At 45.9% G+C, this 18,808-nt stretch overlaps 1 protein-coding gene across 5 annotated transcripts in view; it reads left to right on the top strand.

The window, feature by feature from the left end:
- The window catches only part of LOC107225440 (protein dead ringer), a 91,485-nt gene that overhangs the window by 14,603 nt on the left and 58,074 nt on the right, over positions 1-18,808 (top strand). For 4 of the 5 annotated variants that reach the window (XM_046744559.1, XM_046744560.1, XM_046744561.1 and 1 more), the window contains exon 2: positions 17,878-18,627. In XM_046744559.1, the coding sequence (XP_046600515.1) occupies positions 17,878-18,627 (750 nt within the window). The remainder of the gene's footprint in view (positions 1-17,877; positions 18,628-18,808) is intronic. The other variant, XM_046744562.1, reaches the window with a different exon arrangement.

Raw genomic sequence — 18,808 nt, forward strand, 5'->3', positions numbered from 1 at the left:
TTACAGCCTTCTTGTTCTTCTCCTTCTCTTCCTTCTTCTTCTTCTTCTTCTTCTTCCACACATCCACGTACATTGCGCGAACTACAAAGTAGAAATGCCTACCTACGTCGCTCCGTTTCTATCGCTGTATGAGTAAATATGCATGGACCCCCGACACGATTGCAGCCCGGTACATGTATACACTTTTATTGGCTCCGGGGCTATGTTATTAGACGTTATTATATTCGCGTATGGATAGAGGAATGTACATTGTACGGGGTGTCTTATTTAAATTGAAACGAGCCATTATCTTCTCAACTGGTCGATACTAAACGATCGAAAGATTTGCTCAAGATTACATATACTTTTCACCCACGATTCTTTGTATCGAGTAAGGTTCGAATATGCGTCCATTTTAGACTCAAATTACCTTTGAAACGGAATAATTTTTACGTCTAGCCGACAACAGTTTTATTTGGCGAGACTTGGTCGCCGCCCAGTGACATCGAATCGGTTTCGGCTGTAGCAAAATATCTGCTATTGAGGCACCCAGCGAGCTTTGCGAACATTGGTAAAAACTTGAATGACCCTTCGGAACCCAACAATCAAAGTAACGACGCCATGCGATCGAACAGCTTCGTTTTCGCCAAGCGCCACATTTTGCATGTACGGTATAAACTCGTTTACGAAAAAATGCCTACTAGAATATAACAGAGGCTTGGAAAAGGTGTTTAAGGGGTATGATACGCGATTCGATTGTCACGTTACGAATAAAAAACTTTACGAGCTCAAGGAGCCGATGACTAACTCAATTTGTCGCATTATTGGTATCGGCTAATATGCGACGAAGGGGTTCTGCCCACCGGAGGTGGTATGCATTACCGACAGAATCCGTATAACTGTTTCTCGTTTGATATTACCGGATGACCGAGTCGTCCGAGTCTCGCTGTATACGTGGTGCGAAAAATAAGTATCAAAACTCCCTGCCAGTTTTACGCGGATATCTACTCTCTCCGAGGTTGCCAGACGCACGGGGATGCAGTTCGCATGTGAGTTAAGCATCTCGACTACGTACGCTGCCGACCGACGATCTCCTTTTTTTTTTTTTATTTTTTTTTGCATTGAAACTTTGACTATTTTCATTCCAACGGTTTTGGTGTAGTCAACGGTTCGACACGGTCGTGAGGTCGTTCTTTTTTAAAATCGATAGGCTCCGGCAACGTTGTTAATTAATAATATATCATATCCAGGCAACGGTCACGCGCCGCGTACACTTGGACGGTTTCATACAAATGACACGCCACGCGGTTCCTCAAGACGACGGGGTATTTATTTCCACCGGAAGTAAGAGCGATACGTTTTATCCCCCTTGGAGACGAGTAAAGCTTCGCCCACACGTGCTGAGGAGACCGCGCACGCGGGGCCAAAGCTTCTTCGTTCGTTTCGGGTTTTCGTGGCGGGCACCCTGCAACTCCGGACTATTGATGTGAGAAATGCCTTACGAGTAAGTCCCTTGTGCGGTACCACACAGCCCAAGGTTCGTATAGAGCGTAGCTTTGTATACCGACAAGACCCTAAGACGGCCGTAAGTCTGTGGCGAGAAGCCCCGAATGTGCGATATCTTATTTCTATCTCGTTTACGCTTATATATCGATACCCACCATCCTCCCATCCTCCCTTCCTCCCGCGCCGCCACGCGGACCACCGTCTTACGCTACACGGGCTATTAGAAGCTGAACCAACTCTCAGGAATCGACAAACGGATAAGCTCCTTTCAATTCGTCACGAATTCTATGGCACGGTCACGGGGTCATGGCGCAGAAGCTCTCGAATCGTCCAAGATTTCGTCACGGGATCGTTTGATTACCTATTTGAAATTCGAACCCCTATCGCGCAGAATAAATATTATCGCTCAATTACCGGAGTACCGAGTTTGAATGCAGCGAAATCCAGTTGGCCCTCGATGTTACGTCGAACAGAGTTGTTCTTCGTTGAGCGGGGATGATTTTCGTTCCCCCCTCCTCCGAGAGAGTTCCTCAAGCGTTTAGTCGCATAAATTGAGCCGTCGCAGCTACAACAGGTGAAACAGAATCGTGTCCGTATATAGTAGCTGCACCATAGGTGTGGGTGAAAGTTAAATGGCAGAAGGGCGTCTCACGGCAGGTGCAGATCGGTACGGTTAACGTTCGGCACAAAATCTGGCTCGGTTGCGGTTCGGCTCTACAGGCTCCGGCTCAAAGGGTCCCGCGAACACGCCGCTGTCACAGACAGGCAGACCGGCCCTCGGCGCGGGGGAGGTTGCGTTGCGTCGTGCCTCCGCTTTCGCGGTAAAGGGTTCAAGAGTCAGCATGTGCGTGAGGCGTGAGGCGAAAGGAAGCGACAAAGGTGCAACGGCAAAGCGTACCGCCGTGTTTCACACAGGATTTACGCCCCGCCGTTTATTATTGTTATACGGGACTGTAAATAAGACCATTAACCGTAATATGGTTGACAATCAAACCACTTTGGAGAGAGGTAAAAGAACTTGAGAGAGACTCGTACCGCCGCTTCGCGCCGCGCTCGATTCGAACCAAGAATATTCTCTCACAATCGGGGTAACGCATCGGAAAGTCACCGGGACCCGAAAGCTCGATTATTATACATCGGGCGGATCGGGCGCATCGTCGTGCGATCTGCACTTGTTTTAAACTTGACGATGTATTGAAAAGATTTTGGCATCGCCTTGTACGCCACAGCCTAGCAATGGCACGGCGCCCTCGCTCGCAGCAGGCACTCATATATATATATATACCCGCGAGTTCCTAAAAATGTACCAGATTTCACGCTCGGACGCTTGGTGTGGAGTAATAAAAATTAAACCGACATAATGAAGGGCCGTTGTGTCACGCCAAGCGTCAAACCGTAATTGAAAATTCGACTCACTCGATGACCGGATGGAATGTAATCAAAAATGCCAACGTAACGAAACGAGCCTCGCGCTCCTGGAGTTTTAGCGACCGAGAAAGTAACGGCGTGGAGGTGCTCACTTGCGTATGCCTAACCGAGTGTTTTTCTCATTTTTGTGCAAATAAAACCTGGGCGCTACGTCGACTTTTTCGTTCGCTCGCGATTCGGTCGAACGAAATCAAATACGTCCAATTGCCGATTTGAGAACGGTGAATGGAACACTGCAACTGGCAGTTATGCGTCAACAATATTCATTTTCACCGCTTTTCGTTCCAACCTCTGAGTCACTCGAGGATCTTGGCCAGATGACGTCAGAGTGCCCGGTGCTGCTAGACGCCACGCGTCTTTGGCACTGTGACGTCACTCCCCCGGTGGCCCTACCTGTTCTCACCCCCCCCCCCCCCCCCCCCCTCCTCCCTCGGCTTCCCAACGTGTACCTTTCGAGAGTAGCGTTCGAACATCGGCGAGAGTACATTCCAGGATTCGGTCAACGCCGTCGACCACCTCGTTCGGCCATTCTTACACAATTAGTCCTTTCTGACTAAGGAAGCACGATTCCCCAAACCTCGTCGGATCCCGGCGACGACCTCCCGTTGCGAGGAAACGCTCTTCCACAGAGCCTTTAGAAAATGAGGCACATCTTTTCCCGGTAATCGTCTCAAGGTCCAGTATTTCTCATTCTCTCTTTCTTTGTACGAACACCGTAATGTACTTTGAATCCGATCGCCTCTCTCTCCCTTTCTCTCTCTCTCTCTCTCCCTCTCCCCCTCTCCCCCCCTCTCTCTCTCTCTTTAGAGCATTATTATTATTATTATCACGAGTCTTGCGTTATTTACTACCTGCTCTATCGTAAATTACGATTAAGTTAATATTAAGATGAATACTGTGATTCTTCTCCTTTTGATAATGTATTTTTGTACTCATGGGCACACGGCCCTGGTATAATAAAATTTGATTCTATTCTATTCTATTCTATTCTCTCTCTTTCTCTCTATCGTTTCGGATCAGAGGCTACGATACCCTCCGCGGGAAACATAAATGTTCCTCGCAAGTCTCGTAAACGAAGATCCTCATTACGGATTTCGAGTCTATAAAATTAGACGCGATCGGCGGCGGACAGTGCGCCTTACTCGATTGCTGTAGCTACCTGAAGCTCATAGTAGAGGCTGGACGTTACAATCGCGTCGACGACTTAAAGTGCCTTGGCCTTGGGGAGGTGGTAGATAAAAAGAGCCGTAGCTGCGGCGAGCCTGACCTAGCTTAACAAGGGACAGTCGAACGTTACGCTCTGTCGTCGGGTGAGGAACTGGCATTGTAAAGTTCGAGACGTAGCGAAGCGTCGAGTGGGTGGCAATAAAGAAAGTTGAACGAATGCGCATCCCTCACGCGGAGCTCTCCTCTAATCTCTGGCAAGGAGTCAGGGGTGTTACGTCGAGGGCCACGCAGGCATGCGGCGGAAGGATTGCTTGCTGTAGGTATCGTCTGGCATTGTGACCGGCAATAAAATCTTTTTTTCAATGAATATATAAAAATAATTGTAAAAAAAAAAAAACCGAAAAAACAAACGAAAAAGGTAAGAAAACAGCAATATTATCCGCCAAGGATAATAAATAGTTTTGGATGGACGGATGGACGGATGGATGGATATGTGCGTGACCGTTGGTTGAGGTTACGTCGTCCATAAATCAGTTGACAGGCATGCGAGACGACGGCGACGAATACGACGAGGCGTCGTCCACTCCGGCAACGAATCCTAAATCGTAAATTATAAAACTCGCGGAATACTCAACCATCGAATCACATACATATTCGTATGTCACATGCATGTGTGTCGCGCGCGTGTAATAAGACGATGCGCGAGTATGTGCGGACGACACGAATACATTCCGCATATCGATATCAGCGTATATGTGTTATATTATATACGCGTTAAACCCTGCAGGTATGCCTGTTTGAATAGAAACACGTATACGCTGGCGATCGTGCCGCGGCTGCAGATAGAGTTTCCCTAACAAACAGTTCCAAAGTCCATACCGATTATTTGTTTAGCTTGCCGATAAATTTATGCACATTTTATGCCTCGGGCCTGTTTCTCATATCAGCTGTGTTACTCTGTCCTTTCCCGATCGATTATATCGGATCTCATTCACGTCCCGATTGATAATAATCGATGTCGCGGTATGCCTACAGTTTCCGATGTACAACTTGAGAAACGTCAGCTTTGCGTTACTTTTCTATTACAAACGTATTGCGACAACGTACCTACGCGATCTTGGGCTGCGAATGAAGACGAGCAAACGGTTTCAAATAAGAAATTCAACCGACAGCTGCACGCGCGTGACGGCTAAACTTTATTTTCAGCTGAAATTGTTGACGGTTAGAAATTTGATGGTGAATCGCAGGAAAGTATAGGGAATGGATCGTTCGACTGGGAAGGAGCCTTGGGACGCGACAAATTCGAAATTTTTTTCTTCAAATTTTTGTAATTTAAATTTGTTCCTCCGTTTCGACGTTCCGCATGGAGAAGGGAAGGGAAGGGACGGGCGAAAGGTCCATCTTATACAGCAATAAGGCATGCGGCAGGCATTAAGAGATGGCGCGATTTTGAATCCCGAAAAGGCGAACCGCCCCGTCTTGTCACGCTCCGTGCGCGATACAGCCGCGAATTTCCCCGAAACCGGCAAATATTATACGGAATTATACGGAGAGTCGGGAGTATAGATTTGGCCAAGGCATTCGTGTGGGTATAATTAAATTAATCTGCCGGTAGGTCAGCGAGCGAGCGATGCAGAGCGCGGACTCGGAGACTCGGAGACTCGGTCGCGGCTGCTGAGGTTATACCCACATACCCGCATTTATACGTGGGTGTAGGGAAGAGTGATGATCCGTGTATCCAGTGTATCCCTGTTTTATTTTTAAAAATTTATTATAAAATTGCTCTCTCATTCGTTCAGGTAGCGAAGAAGGCACCGCCGGCTACCGTTTCTGCTGCCTGATCCAAGTAGTTGTCTGCATTCTCGCAACACGCGATAGTCTCTCGAACACGCTAACTATAAATCTCACCAGGCGACCAAATTATTCCCAACTAATCACACGTCTACATTCACCGATATAAATTATTATAATTTTACCCCCAAACAATAAGAACGCGATGAGAATTTTGTTGTCGATTCCACTACTAGGTCAATTATCTGTAACCCCAGACATCCCTTTTCTCGGAAATTAACTTAATTAAACATATCTGCAGATTCGCGGATGATGTATACACAATACACACGTACAACCCGTACAGCTCAAATTTTTTATTCACTCTACACTCCTCCCTCTTTATTCTCAGAGAGTCTCATCATCGTTCTCGCCGGTATACAACAGACGTCTTTTCGTAATATACATATATTAAAACGACCGTTTCATTTCGTTTGTTGGAAATTTTTGCAAATCGCGACGTATGCCTGCAATGTCGACGCAAATATTATACACGGTATAATAAGTGTCTAACGAAGACGGGATTCGGTTTGAAAATTTTGTAATACCTTTTCCCTTCGGGGCCGGGGGTTGATCCTACGGAGGGCTCGGCTTTCGTGTCTAATTTTAACGTCGCTGTCTCGACTCTCTTCGCCCCTGTGTTACACCGTAGAGGCCGAATTCCCCATCAACTCTGGCTTCTCAAGTTCGTTGTTCCGAAGTCCAGAAGCTGAAAAATGCTTTGCGCCGAATATAATAACCCGGTGAGCTATGACGTATATTTTTTTCCTTCTCCGTGGCAATCGCTGAAAATTTATAGAAACGATGTGGAATTCGAGCCTTGTGACGTCTGTAATAATCTTATCGAAATCGGGAACTAGGAGCCTAACGAACTTCGAACACTGTGCTGTTTAATTCTTCTTCCATTTCAGGCATACGACGATTCGAAGTGTTATCTCTTCGTATCGGATACCGCGGTCTAGAAAAGAATAAAAAGTGCCACTCGAACTGTTTCGGAGTCGCCGGTCTGGATTGTCGCAGGAAAAAATACGCGTATTATGGTACGATGTTTTTAGGAAGCAATATAACGTATACCCGGTGGGTTTTCTCTTCGTTATTGGGTGGCGAACGGGCCGTGAAACGCTCGCGATCGAGTTGCCGTGTTGTTGTCGGTAGGGAATAAGCTGTAAGTAGCGGTTACCCTCTCGATATGAACGCGGATCGGGAGGCGCCCTCGGAGGTGCCTGATGCGAGACCGAGGAGGAAAGTGCAAGATGGATATAGACGCTGCTTGGCGGAGCGAAGGAGCGAGTGTAGCCGGCTTAGATCTGTGACGTGTTTAGGCTTCGTCGTGGGGAGGCTGCGGGAGATCTTCGAACACGTGTGCAACTCGAAAAGTTTTTAAGTGTCGCGTACGCACCAGGCACGCGTCCTCGAGAACCAACACGCTCGCAGCAAACTCTTCTTGTACCTATAACTCAGCTTCTCAAGGTCAAGGTCTGCAGCCTTTCGAGCGCAGCTGTACTTTTTACGTATATTTTACACCCGCGTAGGTGGATCTCTACACGCCGAACCTACGAATGCCCCCGCGGTCTACTCCGTCCTCAACGTTCTTCAACCTATGACGAATACAACAGCGAAAATCGGGGCTTCGGGTTGAATACTGGCCACTTTCCTGGACGATCTAGACGTTTTTTTAACAAAACCTCGGATCTCGTCCGATGTGTATATCCGATGCGTTCTTCTCGTTGAAATACGAGTCAGGTGATCGCAGATTCGAATGTTCGAGGCGTGCCTCAGTCTTCTGCCAACGCATCGCACCGTATCGTCACTCTACTAAATTTTTTTCCTAACGGTTTTACTTGGTCTTAAAATTTTTTAACACTTCAACTCCCGGACTCCCTTCGTAACGTCGACAATGACTCGGACTTAGGCGCATAGAGCAACATACTCGCATAGAATGTTAATTGACGACAAATGATACGCTCCTGCACCTCAAACAAGCACCAGGAACATTTGTTTATTCTCCACTAACCGCGGTCCCTGTATCACCGGTATAATCGTGACGAGTTGACTAAATTCATGTCGTTGAGTGAAAAGAGTCATGATTCATATACTTATGTCTAAAAGTTGGAATACCTTCTTCAGATCAAACGGCTGCATTTTTAATGCGCGTATATACAGGTACTGGTAAAACACGTGCAACAAACTTTTGTAAGTGCAGGACCTGATCAGTCCTTGGCTGCGCGGTACGGACAATCTACCTCGATCCTTTTCCTCTCAGGCTTTTCAGCGGAATCTATAGATGGTTTTGTTTATTCTTCTTCGGAAGAGAAATAGAGACAAAAGAAAGGAAATCTTACTCCGGTAGTGAGTGTTTGTTTCGGATATCAGCCTGACGACTGCTTCATTTTAAGTGTTTCGGGGTAATTTTTGTGCTTATCGTGAAGCGAGACGCATTCTGGGAAAAAGCGATACGCTAAATGCCATCCCCGTCGCGTTTCGCCTCGACATTCATCCCCTTAGAATTCTTCCGGTCAGAGAAAAATTACCTGGGTGGCATTTCTAATCTGGCTACTAAACGTGCCTAGGAACTTTAGATCAACGTACAAACAGTTCTCGATGTTTACATCGGCAGGTAGAACGATCCACGGTACCTATACATATTATGATATCATCACCGTCGTTCTGCTTATTCGATTATTATGCTTCTCTCGAAAGAGCAGTATTAAAAATAAATATGGTGAAATAATCTTTATTGAGCCGAGTAAGCTGGAATAATTTTTTAAACCTCCCGCGCGTCCGAAAATTTCAAGATTTACAAAGGTTAGGTACCGGTGGGCAAAGCTTCGATTATTGTTCCAAGGAATTTCGCGGAAGAAAGGTCTTGGGTATCCTTTGGCCAGGTCTGGTCATGGTCATATGGTCACCAGATGGGCGCTGAGCGGCAACTCCCAAGGTCTCGGCGGTCACTACCGCCACCCCCTGTTTCTGAATTTTCCAGCATTTTTTCGAATAAAGGTTTGTGAATTCGTATTTGAAATCAATGTACGAAGGGGGGAACCGTCGGGGACTCTCAAGTCAATTTGTAATGTTCCTTCTCACGTTAATAATCGTCCGCGTACATCCTCAACAATTTATCCTACACGAATCAGGCTTGACTAATTCCACGAGTCGAGTCGTCTGTCTCCGTCCCGCCAAACATCCATTACCACGACGATCAGCACCGCGAGCGTGCGCGACCCTGTGCGCAGTGTATCACGTGCTCTGCCTTCTCATTGGCCGGAAGGTTTTTGGCAGGGAAACAAGGTTCTTATTTTAAATGTTTCATTGTCGTTGACTGCCGTCGTGTGCGTCGGCTGTTACTAAATCTCGTGTATTCCGGGTATAATAAATAGATTTTACTATAAAATGTCGCGAAATATATGCGTACGCGTTTTACACGGCGTCTTTTCATCGCGAAATCCGAGATAGCTCTTGGTCACTTCATTTATCGAAGTACAAGATTTTTCAACAAATTGCAAACGAATTTACCACTTCATTAGCATCGCCGGTATCTATGGTCTAAGCGTTGATAATCCGAGAAAGTTGATTCCTTGAATCCGTATAATACGTTATACATATATCAGTTCCATGCTCACAGACAATTCATGATTTATGCGGTAGCGATATACAGAGATAAGAAAATACGCCGAGGAGGAAAATAGACATTGAACGCGGGGACGGCAAGTCGGTGTTTTGCCCTAATGGACATTCTCTGCATACCCAAAACCCCGAGACACACTCATCGCTAAAATAAACAAGTCCCCAATCTCGATTTAACCGATAAGACCTAAAGGCGCCACGGTGGAAGGCGGAAACCGCCCCATCGGTTACAGATGAATCATTCCATGGTAAATTTCCGAGACAAAAAAAAAATGGAATTTGTGAAAATTTTTGTTTGCCAAAATTAACTCAAACATCGATACATTTACATTTGGACATTGGTTGAAATAAAAAATAAAAATGCGAAGAATTACTGCCGTAATACGACGGATTCTACGTAACCCCGATAGAAAACCCCTAAATAGAGAGCCGCTTGAATTCCAGGGCATTGTTTGCGTGAGCTTTGGTTGCGGACGTTCATCGCTAATTTGTATAAAGTACGACCGCATGGATTAGATAAATTCAATTGATCTGTAAATATTCTTATCGACTCCCTGCACACACTGCTACACATTTAGTTATGCATATACCTGCGAAAGAATACGTGTGAAAATACTTTGACAATAATACTATGCAGGCTACAACCTTCGACATCTGAGGAAACGGCAAACGGAGCTGCCTAATAACGGACCGAACCTCCGGTGGTTGTACGCGCGCGCATTTATAATACCTATCTCGATAAACACATCGACTCACCAAGAATTTCAAATTAACCGTTTCGTATTTGAAAGGAACCCCGACTAATTATCGGCTGATATTGCAATGGTGTCATCTGGATATATCGAGCGAGTCCCACGCAGGGTTAACCTGAGGCGTAATAAAGAGAGATTATAGGGACGAGCTAATCGCAATTGCGATAGAATTAACATCGACTCGAGGAGGTCTCGCGATGATCGATCATTCGCCTTCACTGCAATACTTAACGCAGTCATTTTTTCTCCCGCACGAGCGCGGTGCCAGCCCTTCGTTCCGTAAATTCGTAAAGTTCGAGTATATCGTGGAAGAACTCGCGTACAGAGTGCCACGCTGGGACCGTGATCTATCCCAATTCAGTCCCAATCTCTGGCACTGGGGCTCTGGGCTCTGTGAACTGGCTGTGTGTGGTAGCGAAGTTTTCGAAAGATCGAATCGAGACGAGAAGGAAGATGTAGCCCAGAAGCGTTGGAAACACTTTTTTAAAAGTGCTTGACCACTGCAGCAGGACAGCTGGCTGTCATTAAAACCCCATTAGCAGGAAGCTACTTCTTACCGAGTCAAGCGAGAAAACGATACAGTTACATACACGGTGGGCTCGTTATACACGTTTCCGCATCATCCGACATTTGAGTTCCAGTACCTGATTTTATGAAACTTTGGCCAACGGTTCGGTCCTGCTGGTCAGGACTGATTCTCTATCCCCGTATTGCACCGTAATTGAACACTGAAGCTAAGCCAGTTTTGGCTCTGTATCTTCGTATTACATGGTAAGCAATTGCTCAAGTCTTGACCACGTTACTTCGCATGAAATAATCAAGGACAACTGTCTTACATACGGTGTATACTATATACATAACACATACATTATTACATAATTGAAATATGTATTACATTAACGATCAGCAAAGTTGAACACCAAATGGAAGTGTGTAACGTATAGTAAAGTCAAATAAATTTCTGCGCAAATATTGGACACAATAAGAAAGATTGTCCCCGGCTCTCTTGAGGACGAAAATAACTACCGCTGGCTGTGTTGAGTGAGAATTTTTTGAGTGGGGGTGGCTTTGTAGGCACAGATCAAAACGGGCGGGTCATTAATAAAGTCTGGCAGAGCCAGCAGCCATCGCTTGTCGCTCAATCCTGTGTGGCTTGGTTTAGTTTGTATAGTAGATACCCGGAGCAGTTGTAGAGACGCCGAGGAGCCACAATTTATAAATATAATAGGCATTTGCAATTTTCCCTCCGGTTGCCGAGCCACGTGTTTTTTTTTTTTTTTTTTTGTTATTAATATTTTTTTTCTTCTTGTCCCTGTTGAAAAACTGCGTGTCGCACAAAAGTTGAAGAAGAATAACTTGACAGAGAGTAATTTGACCAAAGATTTGACTAATTAGTGAATTAATTACCTATAGATAACGGGTCCCTCAGTTTTACGGCTGAAGGTCCAATTTGCCATTTAGTCATTTAATAGCAAACTTGAAAGGAATAAGAGAAAGATGACGAGGACTGCATACCGTTGCATATAGTCTCCCGGATTGCCACTGTGATTAATATTAGTGTGACCCTGCCGCGTGATACTTGCGCTTAAAATCCCCCCTACTAAGTTAAAGCCGAGAGACCAAACCAGGCGTGCGAGCAAGAGAAGGAGCTGAGGCACTTCGTCGTAAGTTGCATAACCGTTGTAGATTTCATAAAAATAATTTCCGTCCGTTGTGAGCCAGCGCCATATAACACTGACTCGATCCGAAATCTGGCAAACACGTGACGTTGCTTTCTGCTTTTGTCTCATGCCTTTTTCCTGTTTCTTGCCCCCTTCCGACTACCCCCCCCCCCCCCTCCCCCCCTCTCACTCTCTCTCTTTCTCGCTCCCTCAGCCACACGGTCCCCTTTTATCTTGCCTGCTCTTATGTCCTGCACAATGTGATTTTGCAACGCCGGACACAATACCTAAATTTCCTTACTTTTTCACGCTATCCCTAAACAGATTAGCTCTTGTTCAAACCGTTTTCTGCTACTTGAAAATCGCACGTGCGAGTAAAAATTCGTTCGTCTTATCTTGAACATCTACACCGCCGTCCATACACGTTACCTCGTTCAAGTCGACTTAAAATACTCGAATAATTTTTTTATCATAACTACGCTTTCCGCGGTATGTATTATGATAAAATTTACAATTCGTTCATTCGTTCATTCGTTACTGCGTTATACTTTTATTATTCTGTCGTCGCTAGAGGTTTCAACTGAATAATCGATGCACTTGTATTCCGTAGTATAAGCGAATGATCTTTACGATAATGAAGTAGTTAATGCAAGGAAATAACGCGCCGACGTGGGTATCGGAGTATCAACGATGCGTTAACGCTCGCTAGTCGCTTCATAATATGTAAGTAACAGGCGCCTGCGCATGCGTGAGATGCGTACGAGCGATACTTCTCGTGCCTCCGAGTTTGAAACCGTCGGTATGTTCGTATAAATCAAATGTCTCTTGTTAGATGCGATCAATAATGGATCAATAGTAACTACCTGCCTGTATATGAAGTTTATCCGAGAATCTTAATCGTTTGACCCGCCTAAACGATTTCAATTTGAACCAGTTATTGTCTCAGAGTCTCGTTCGGTATATACCGGAATGAAGCCATGCGGGGCATCGGGTCCACGTGGGAACTCTGCGGGGTTCCACGTCGTTTTATGTAGATTCTGCTTACCTCTTAAACATGCCCACAGCATCGCATAGGTAGGTATACCTTATGTCCATGCATCGGTGCATGCATGTACTATATATACGATTTAGTCAGCGTCCGTGTGAGAATCCGTGATACTAGCTCGTCGTCGATGTTATTATTTCCTACTTGTCAAGTTCGTCGAGCAATTTGACGATATACTCTGTACGTACCGTGCGCCAGAAAAATCATTAAACGCTCGAATGATTAGATGATTCCTCCAATCCCAGTCCGTATCGGTATTTCACTGATCCGGTTGTTCCGTGCTGCGGGATGCTGTAACTCTACAGCCCCGGGACGCTTATCCCCTGGCCCAGTTAGCGAGTAATCTATATACGCTGCATAATCCGGCGATCCGAAGACAAGTGTAGGTACGCACCGTCTCCGTTGACCGGAAAATAAATTTATTACACGATACCTGCTTCGAATCGACAGAGCGGCATGCCTTGTGTTCACACGCAGTGACCCGGTCGGCTTTGGTACGAAGCCAAGCACTTTATCCACTTCCAAGGGGCTCGTGTCCACCACTGTCCAGGACCGAGAGAACGTTGTTCGTACGATTGTGTCGTGGGCGTCGTTCGCATAACTCACATATATCGTCAAACTAATAATATTAATAAGAGCGATGACTATCGTGACGACGATGATTCGAATAACAATGTAATCGTGCTGATAAATTTTCAACGAATCCGGGAATTACTTGGTACACACAATCAATACTGCAATAAGTTGAACATCCCGTGTTTATGTGTAATTTACGCATAGATGCATCGATACGTCGTGGTGATCGCCTTGGGGCGGTTTTCAGGATTCTGTAAACGGTGCGAATCGAAGAAAAATTTTCCTATCGAGATAAGGATGAGAGGAAGGAAAGGAGGAAGGGGGGAGAGATCGGGGAGGGCTTCGCTTTCGTCCGAAACTCAAAGGTCGTAGGTGCACGGATGCGTTCCTCGTCACGATGGGGTGCGATGACAAATTACGGGCGTCAGTCTCTCGTACATGTTCGCAGCTGTGAATTTCGGGCAATTCCACTGCAGCGTTGCGGGTTGCAATAAACCTACTAGATGGTTAGCTTAGGGGGAATTTGAGACGCGGAGTTTAATTTTAGGATTTAATTTCAGCCAGTTACGTTGACGGAAATTGCTGTCGGAGACTTGGTTTAATGGGCATAGATTCTTCTAGAAGTTTGTCTTTCAGCCTTATCGAATTTCCGGTTGGACAATGAGTGACGTTGAACTTTGATTTGAATACGGGGATGAAAACAGGCAGCTGCCGAATATTAGTATTCAGCGTAGCTGATAGTTAGAAGAACTTTCGACATTTTTACGCGACATTATCATCAATAGCCATACGGTAATTAATAACTAAACGGGTGAAAGTTTCTTTCAGTTTTATTCCAAAACCTACGTCACTTTCCTTGTTTGCGAAGCCTGCGTAACACCGCCAGCCTCCTAAACCAGCATGACGATTCCTCGTAGTTCGATGAAAACGTTGAATCGGAGGTACAAGAAGAGACTCGAATCTCTTTATCGTCTTTTGCGTCGGAATAATATAAAGCAATGTAGAGACCGTGGTTGAATTGTTTGCCACTGCTCGTCGCACCCGAAATCGGGATCGTTTCGGTTCGGGCAGGCGTAAAAAATGTTTTCCGCCACCGCCTGACAGACGGTTCTATTTTGAATTCTTGTCAACGCAACGATCGTCGCCTCCGAGTGCATCGAAGCACGCCCGAGTACGAGGTAGGTACATGCTCAGAACCTGCTGCAACGGCAGGCCGCGTGGTGATTATATTTCGAGGACGCGCGGCGCTCGATGCCGGATTGAATTAATTGTTCGTATAATACGACTGGCATTGTGGTACTTCTTATTTTGGTCGCCCCCCTCTGAGAGGTCCGAACGCAGCGTGTTCCTCTGCTTCTCTCTCAGCCCTCAGAGACCCGCGCTCGCTGCATCAGACACCCACAAACCGTGGAGGTGCGCGGCTAAGAACGACACCGGCGAGCCTTACATGCATAGGCGTAGGCCTACGATCTTCGCCTGGTATCGAAAACTTTGACATCGATATGTATTGCGTAATTGTACGAACGAGACAATGATAATGATTGGTCCGCGGTGATTCGGGCAAGAACTGTTTTGGTAACCATACCTAAACTCGATACATCAATTGAAATTAATTTACGATCCGACTGTCTGCCGTGGTTACATCAAATCTCCTATAAAAATCTGGTTGCATTGACCAGACTTCCCGTGAATTGACTCAACAAACACGTGCACTGCTTTCGTCCGAACCACGTGCCTTCTAGTTATTCGACGATAATTTTTATAGTTATGACTCTTGTGAGTACGTAACGTTTGGCACGAAAATCCTGACCTATCTCTGACAAACACTACAGACAACTGTCCGCGATGACTTGAACGCAAAAAGCGTCCAAATAGCAGTCAACTTTGACATTGAAGAGGAAACTCTGTTGAAAACGATCATCACCGTTGATAAATCAATATTATACAAATGCACATCGTGTATGCCGAGGTATCGAGTTTTTACACGTATACGTTTATATCGACTTACGTGCCGTAGAAAAAAAAAGGCAATAGAGATCGTTCCGTCAGATTATACGAGTATAAGATGGTTCAGGAAAGCGACCGTATCTCGCTGCACGCGGATGCCTAATACGCTCCGGTCGTTTTGGGAATGACAAATAGATATAGATAGACTCTTTCTCGCTCCGCGACTGCTTTTGGTGAAAGCGGTAGAGAGAGAGGGGGGGGGGGGGGGGGGGGGGGATCTCCCTCACTCGGGGGTGCGATGAATAAATCAATAGAGAGAAAAATAGGCATAAGGGCAACACGGTCTTAACATAAACCACCCACCAACCAGGTAGAAATGTCACCGTGTGCAAACAAGTGGGTGCGGTCGGGTCCTACCTATCCTCAAAGCAAAGAAAAGATCAGAGAAAAACGAGGAAAGAATAACAAAAATTGCTGTATCTGATGATAATGATAATGATTATGATGGTAGTGATAGTGACGATGACGGTGACGATAATAAAAATGACGATTTTTATAACAACAGTGAAGATTAAAGTGATCGATCTTTTTTTCAACCTGTGTAGGCGTATAGAGATGACGATTGGGGACTCGGTCTTTTGTGGGGGTTAATTTTTGCTCACTGTATGACTGAGGTAAACGCAAAATATCGCAGAGCTGCGAAACGACTCTGCATCAACGTGTTTCATCAAACTGTCGGGATTTGCTCTTCAAGTGAAAACGTCGTGCACAATACCAGCGTGGATAGGGTTTGATGTCATTCTTGCCAAGCCGTTTCCCGAACGAATTATACCCGCAACCCTGTGTTATGTTGTAGACTAAATTCTTGACCTCCGCATTTAGGTGCCGAGTCGCGTCGTAAGGCGAAGGTTATGGAATTTGGGATGAAATGGACCTGTTGCATGTTTGAATAGGATTCCATCTTTTCGTATTTCTCCGAGGCACACCGCGAAGATGTCGGATAGGTCAATATTGTCACACGTGCTTCGGTCAAGACGCCGACACAGAGTGCGGGAGACCTTATATCCAATGCGACTTCCATTTTGGATTCAGTTATTGATATACATATATGCATATACACATATAATGCATAGGCAGTAGGCACATATGTGCGCGCGTATGTACGCGGAGATATATCGCGCGAGTAGATGAATGCGTCGCAGGTAAATGCTCGAGTAGCCCGCCGGGTCACACAGACGGACAACGTGCAATATGAATATCAGGTTCGTTTTCAACCTGGTGTATTTTTCAAACTGAAAAGTCAGCGACGGCGCTAGTAACGTAATATTCTACTTAATCGTTTCGTGATATTTTCCATTATACTTGTCACTCAGCCAAAATAAAAACCTCGATACCGCATTGCACGGCCGCCTATAAGAGTAATTAACACTTGCCAGTTAATTGACAGCGTTGGCGTAAACATGCCTACTTCTTCTTCAACGATTTCAAGCAAATATCTTCGGCATTGCAGCAGCTCGCAGGTTTAATTCGAGGCTCGACGCTCGGGTTATGTAGCCGATAGTAGGGCGTTACGTCACGGCGACATTCACAGATATTTGCAATAACTACGCGCCTCGTGTAATATCGACGATGCGTTTTCTATTTTTACGTATAAAACACGCGTCCTGCGGTAGCTACCGTGACGATTTCCTTTCACTATACATAATGCAGTTGCTCGAATAACAATAAATAGTCGTGAACAACTAAACGTACGCGGATGGGGACAACGACGCGACAGGATGTTCGTATCGGCTAATTGTAATATTCGTTATGCCGGCAAGCCCGACTTATACGGTAAATATTTATGCATGGAATCGTAACAAGTTGGGGGTAATCAACACCCGACATCCGTGGGAATGTGACAGATAGGTGTGCCAGAGTGTGTGTGTGTGTGTGTGAATTTCGTTATCAGGAAGTTACCTCTTTTTCTTACCTTTACCAATGCCCGCACTGTAATAGAAACCGCCTCTGGCCGAGCCGATGTAGTTTTCCCGGGAAAATACAACTTTCGGTTAATTATAATGCAGATATTGTTTTAATTATTTAGTTCAGCTCTTTGTGTCGACGGACGTTGAATGGATCACTTGCATACGCGTGCGTAAGTGATGTTGAATGATGACTAATCGAACCTTAGGGTAGGAAAGTTGTCCCGTTAAATCGAAATTATACTTTCCCAGTCGACGATACGATAAGCTATCAGTTTTAGCTGTTGTTTTCCTTCTGCTGTTTTTTTTTTTTTTTTTTTTTTTTTTTCTTTTTTTTGTGTATGGGGCGTACTCCAGAGTGATAAAATCGTTGAAGACACCACCTTCGCCTGTTTCAGTCGCATCAAGAAGAGGATCTCTCGGATCCCGACCTCCAGGATGAAGAAAGTGGCGAAGAACTGCCACAGCAGCCCCTTCAAGGAAACGATCATACGTCGTCAGCGACAACGAGGATTTCAAATAACACGCCAACTCCGCTAACGCACCTCAATAGTCTAATGAATTCGCATCACCCACATTTCCTCGCCAAGCTAAAAATGGACGTGAGTATTTCGCCCAAAAGTGTATCCTCCTCAAACCCGAGTTACTCAGATGAAAGGTTATCTCTTTTGACGAGCAAGAGATCACTAAATTCCCGCGGTACGATCAATCAAATTAACACATCATTGTCACGGCAACAGCAACAGCAGCAGCAGCAGCAGCAGCAGCAGCAGCAGCAGCAGCAGCAGCTCCAGCACCAGCAGCAACAGGGAGACATGGACGCCCTGTCGAACAAGAGTGGACTGGAGGCTCTGCAGGCCGCGATGAGCAGCAGCGGTTTCAATTTACCATATTCATTTCCACCCCCGGCTGCGTTCCTCGCACCTACGCACCACTCCCAGAGCCAGAACTTCGCCGCGGGTGGCACAAACAACGCGATCACCTCGTCCGCGAGCTCACACTCGAGCGAATCGTCCCAAGGAAGCGGACGAAACGGCGGGGAGTCGCGGTGCCGCGCGGAAGACGGTCATCCCCAAAACAATATTGGAACGAATCATCAGCAGCAGACCAGTTGGAGCTTCGAGGAGCAGTTCAAACAGGTGCGTCAGGCAAGTACCTGTTTCGTTTGTTTTCCATTTGCTTGCTTTCGTTACTCCGTTTCGTCAACTCCCGGTGGAATCGAAACGAACCAGAGCTGGATAACCGACTTAGTCCGAGGCTTTTTCGAGCGGCGTCTGGATTACGATGGAGATGAGACACGACTGAGGAACGCCGTTACAGCGGGGGGTA

The sequence above is a fragment of the Neodiprion lecontei genome, chromosome 7 (genome assembly GCF_021901455.1).
Source record: "Neodiprion lecontei isolate iyNeoLeco1 chromosome 7, iyNeoLeco1.1, whole genome shotgun sequence".
NCBI lineage: Eukaryota > Metazoa > Arthropoda > Insecta > Hymenoptera > Diprionidae > Neodiprion > Neodiprion lecontei.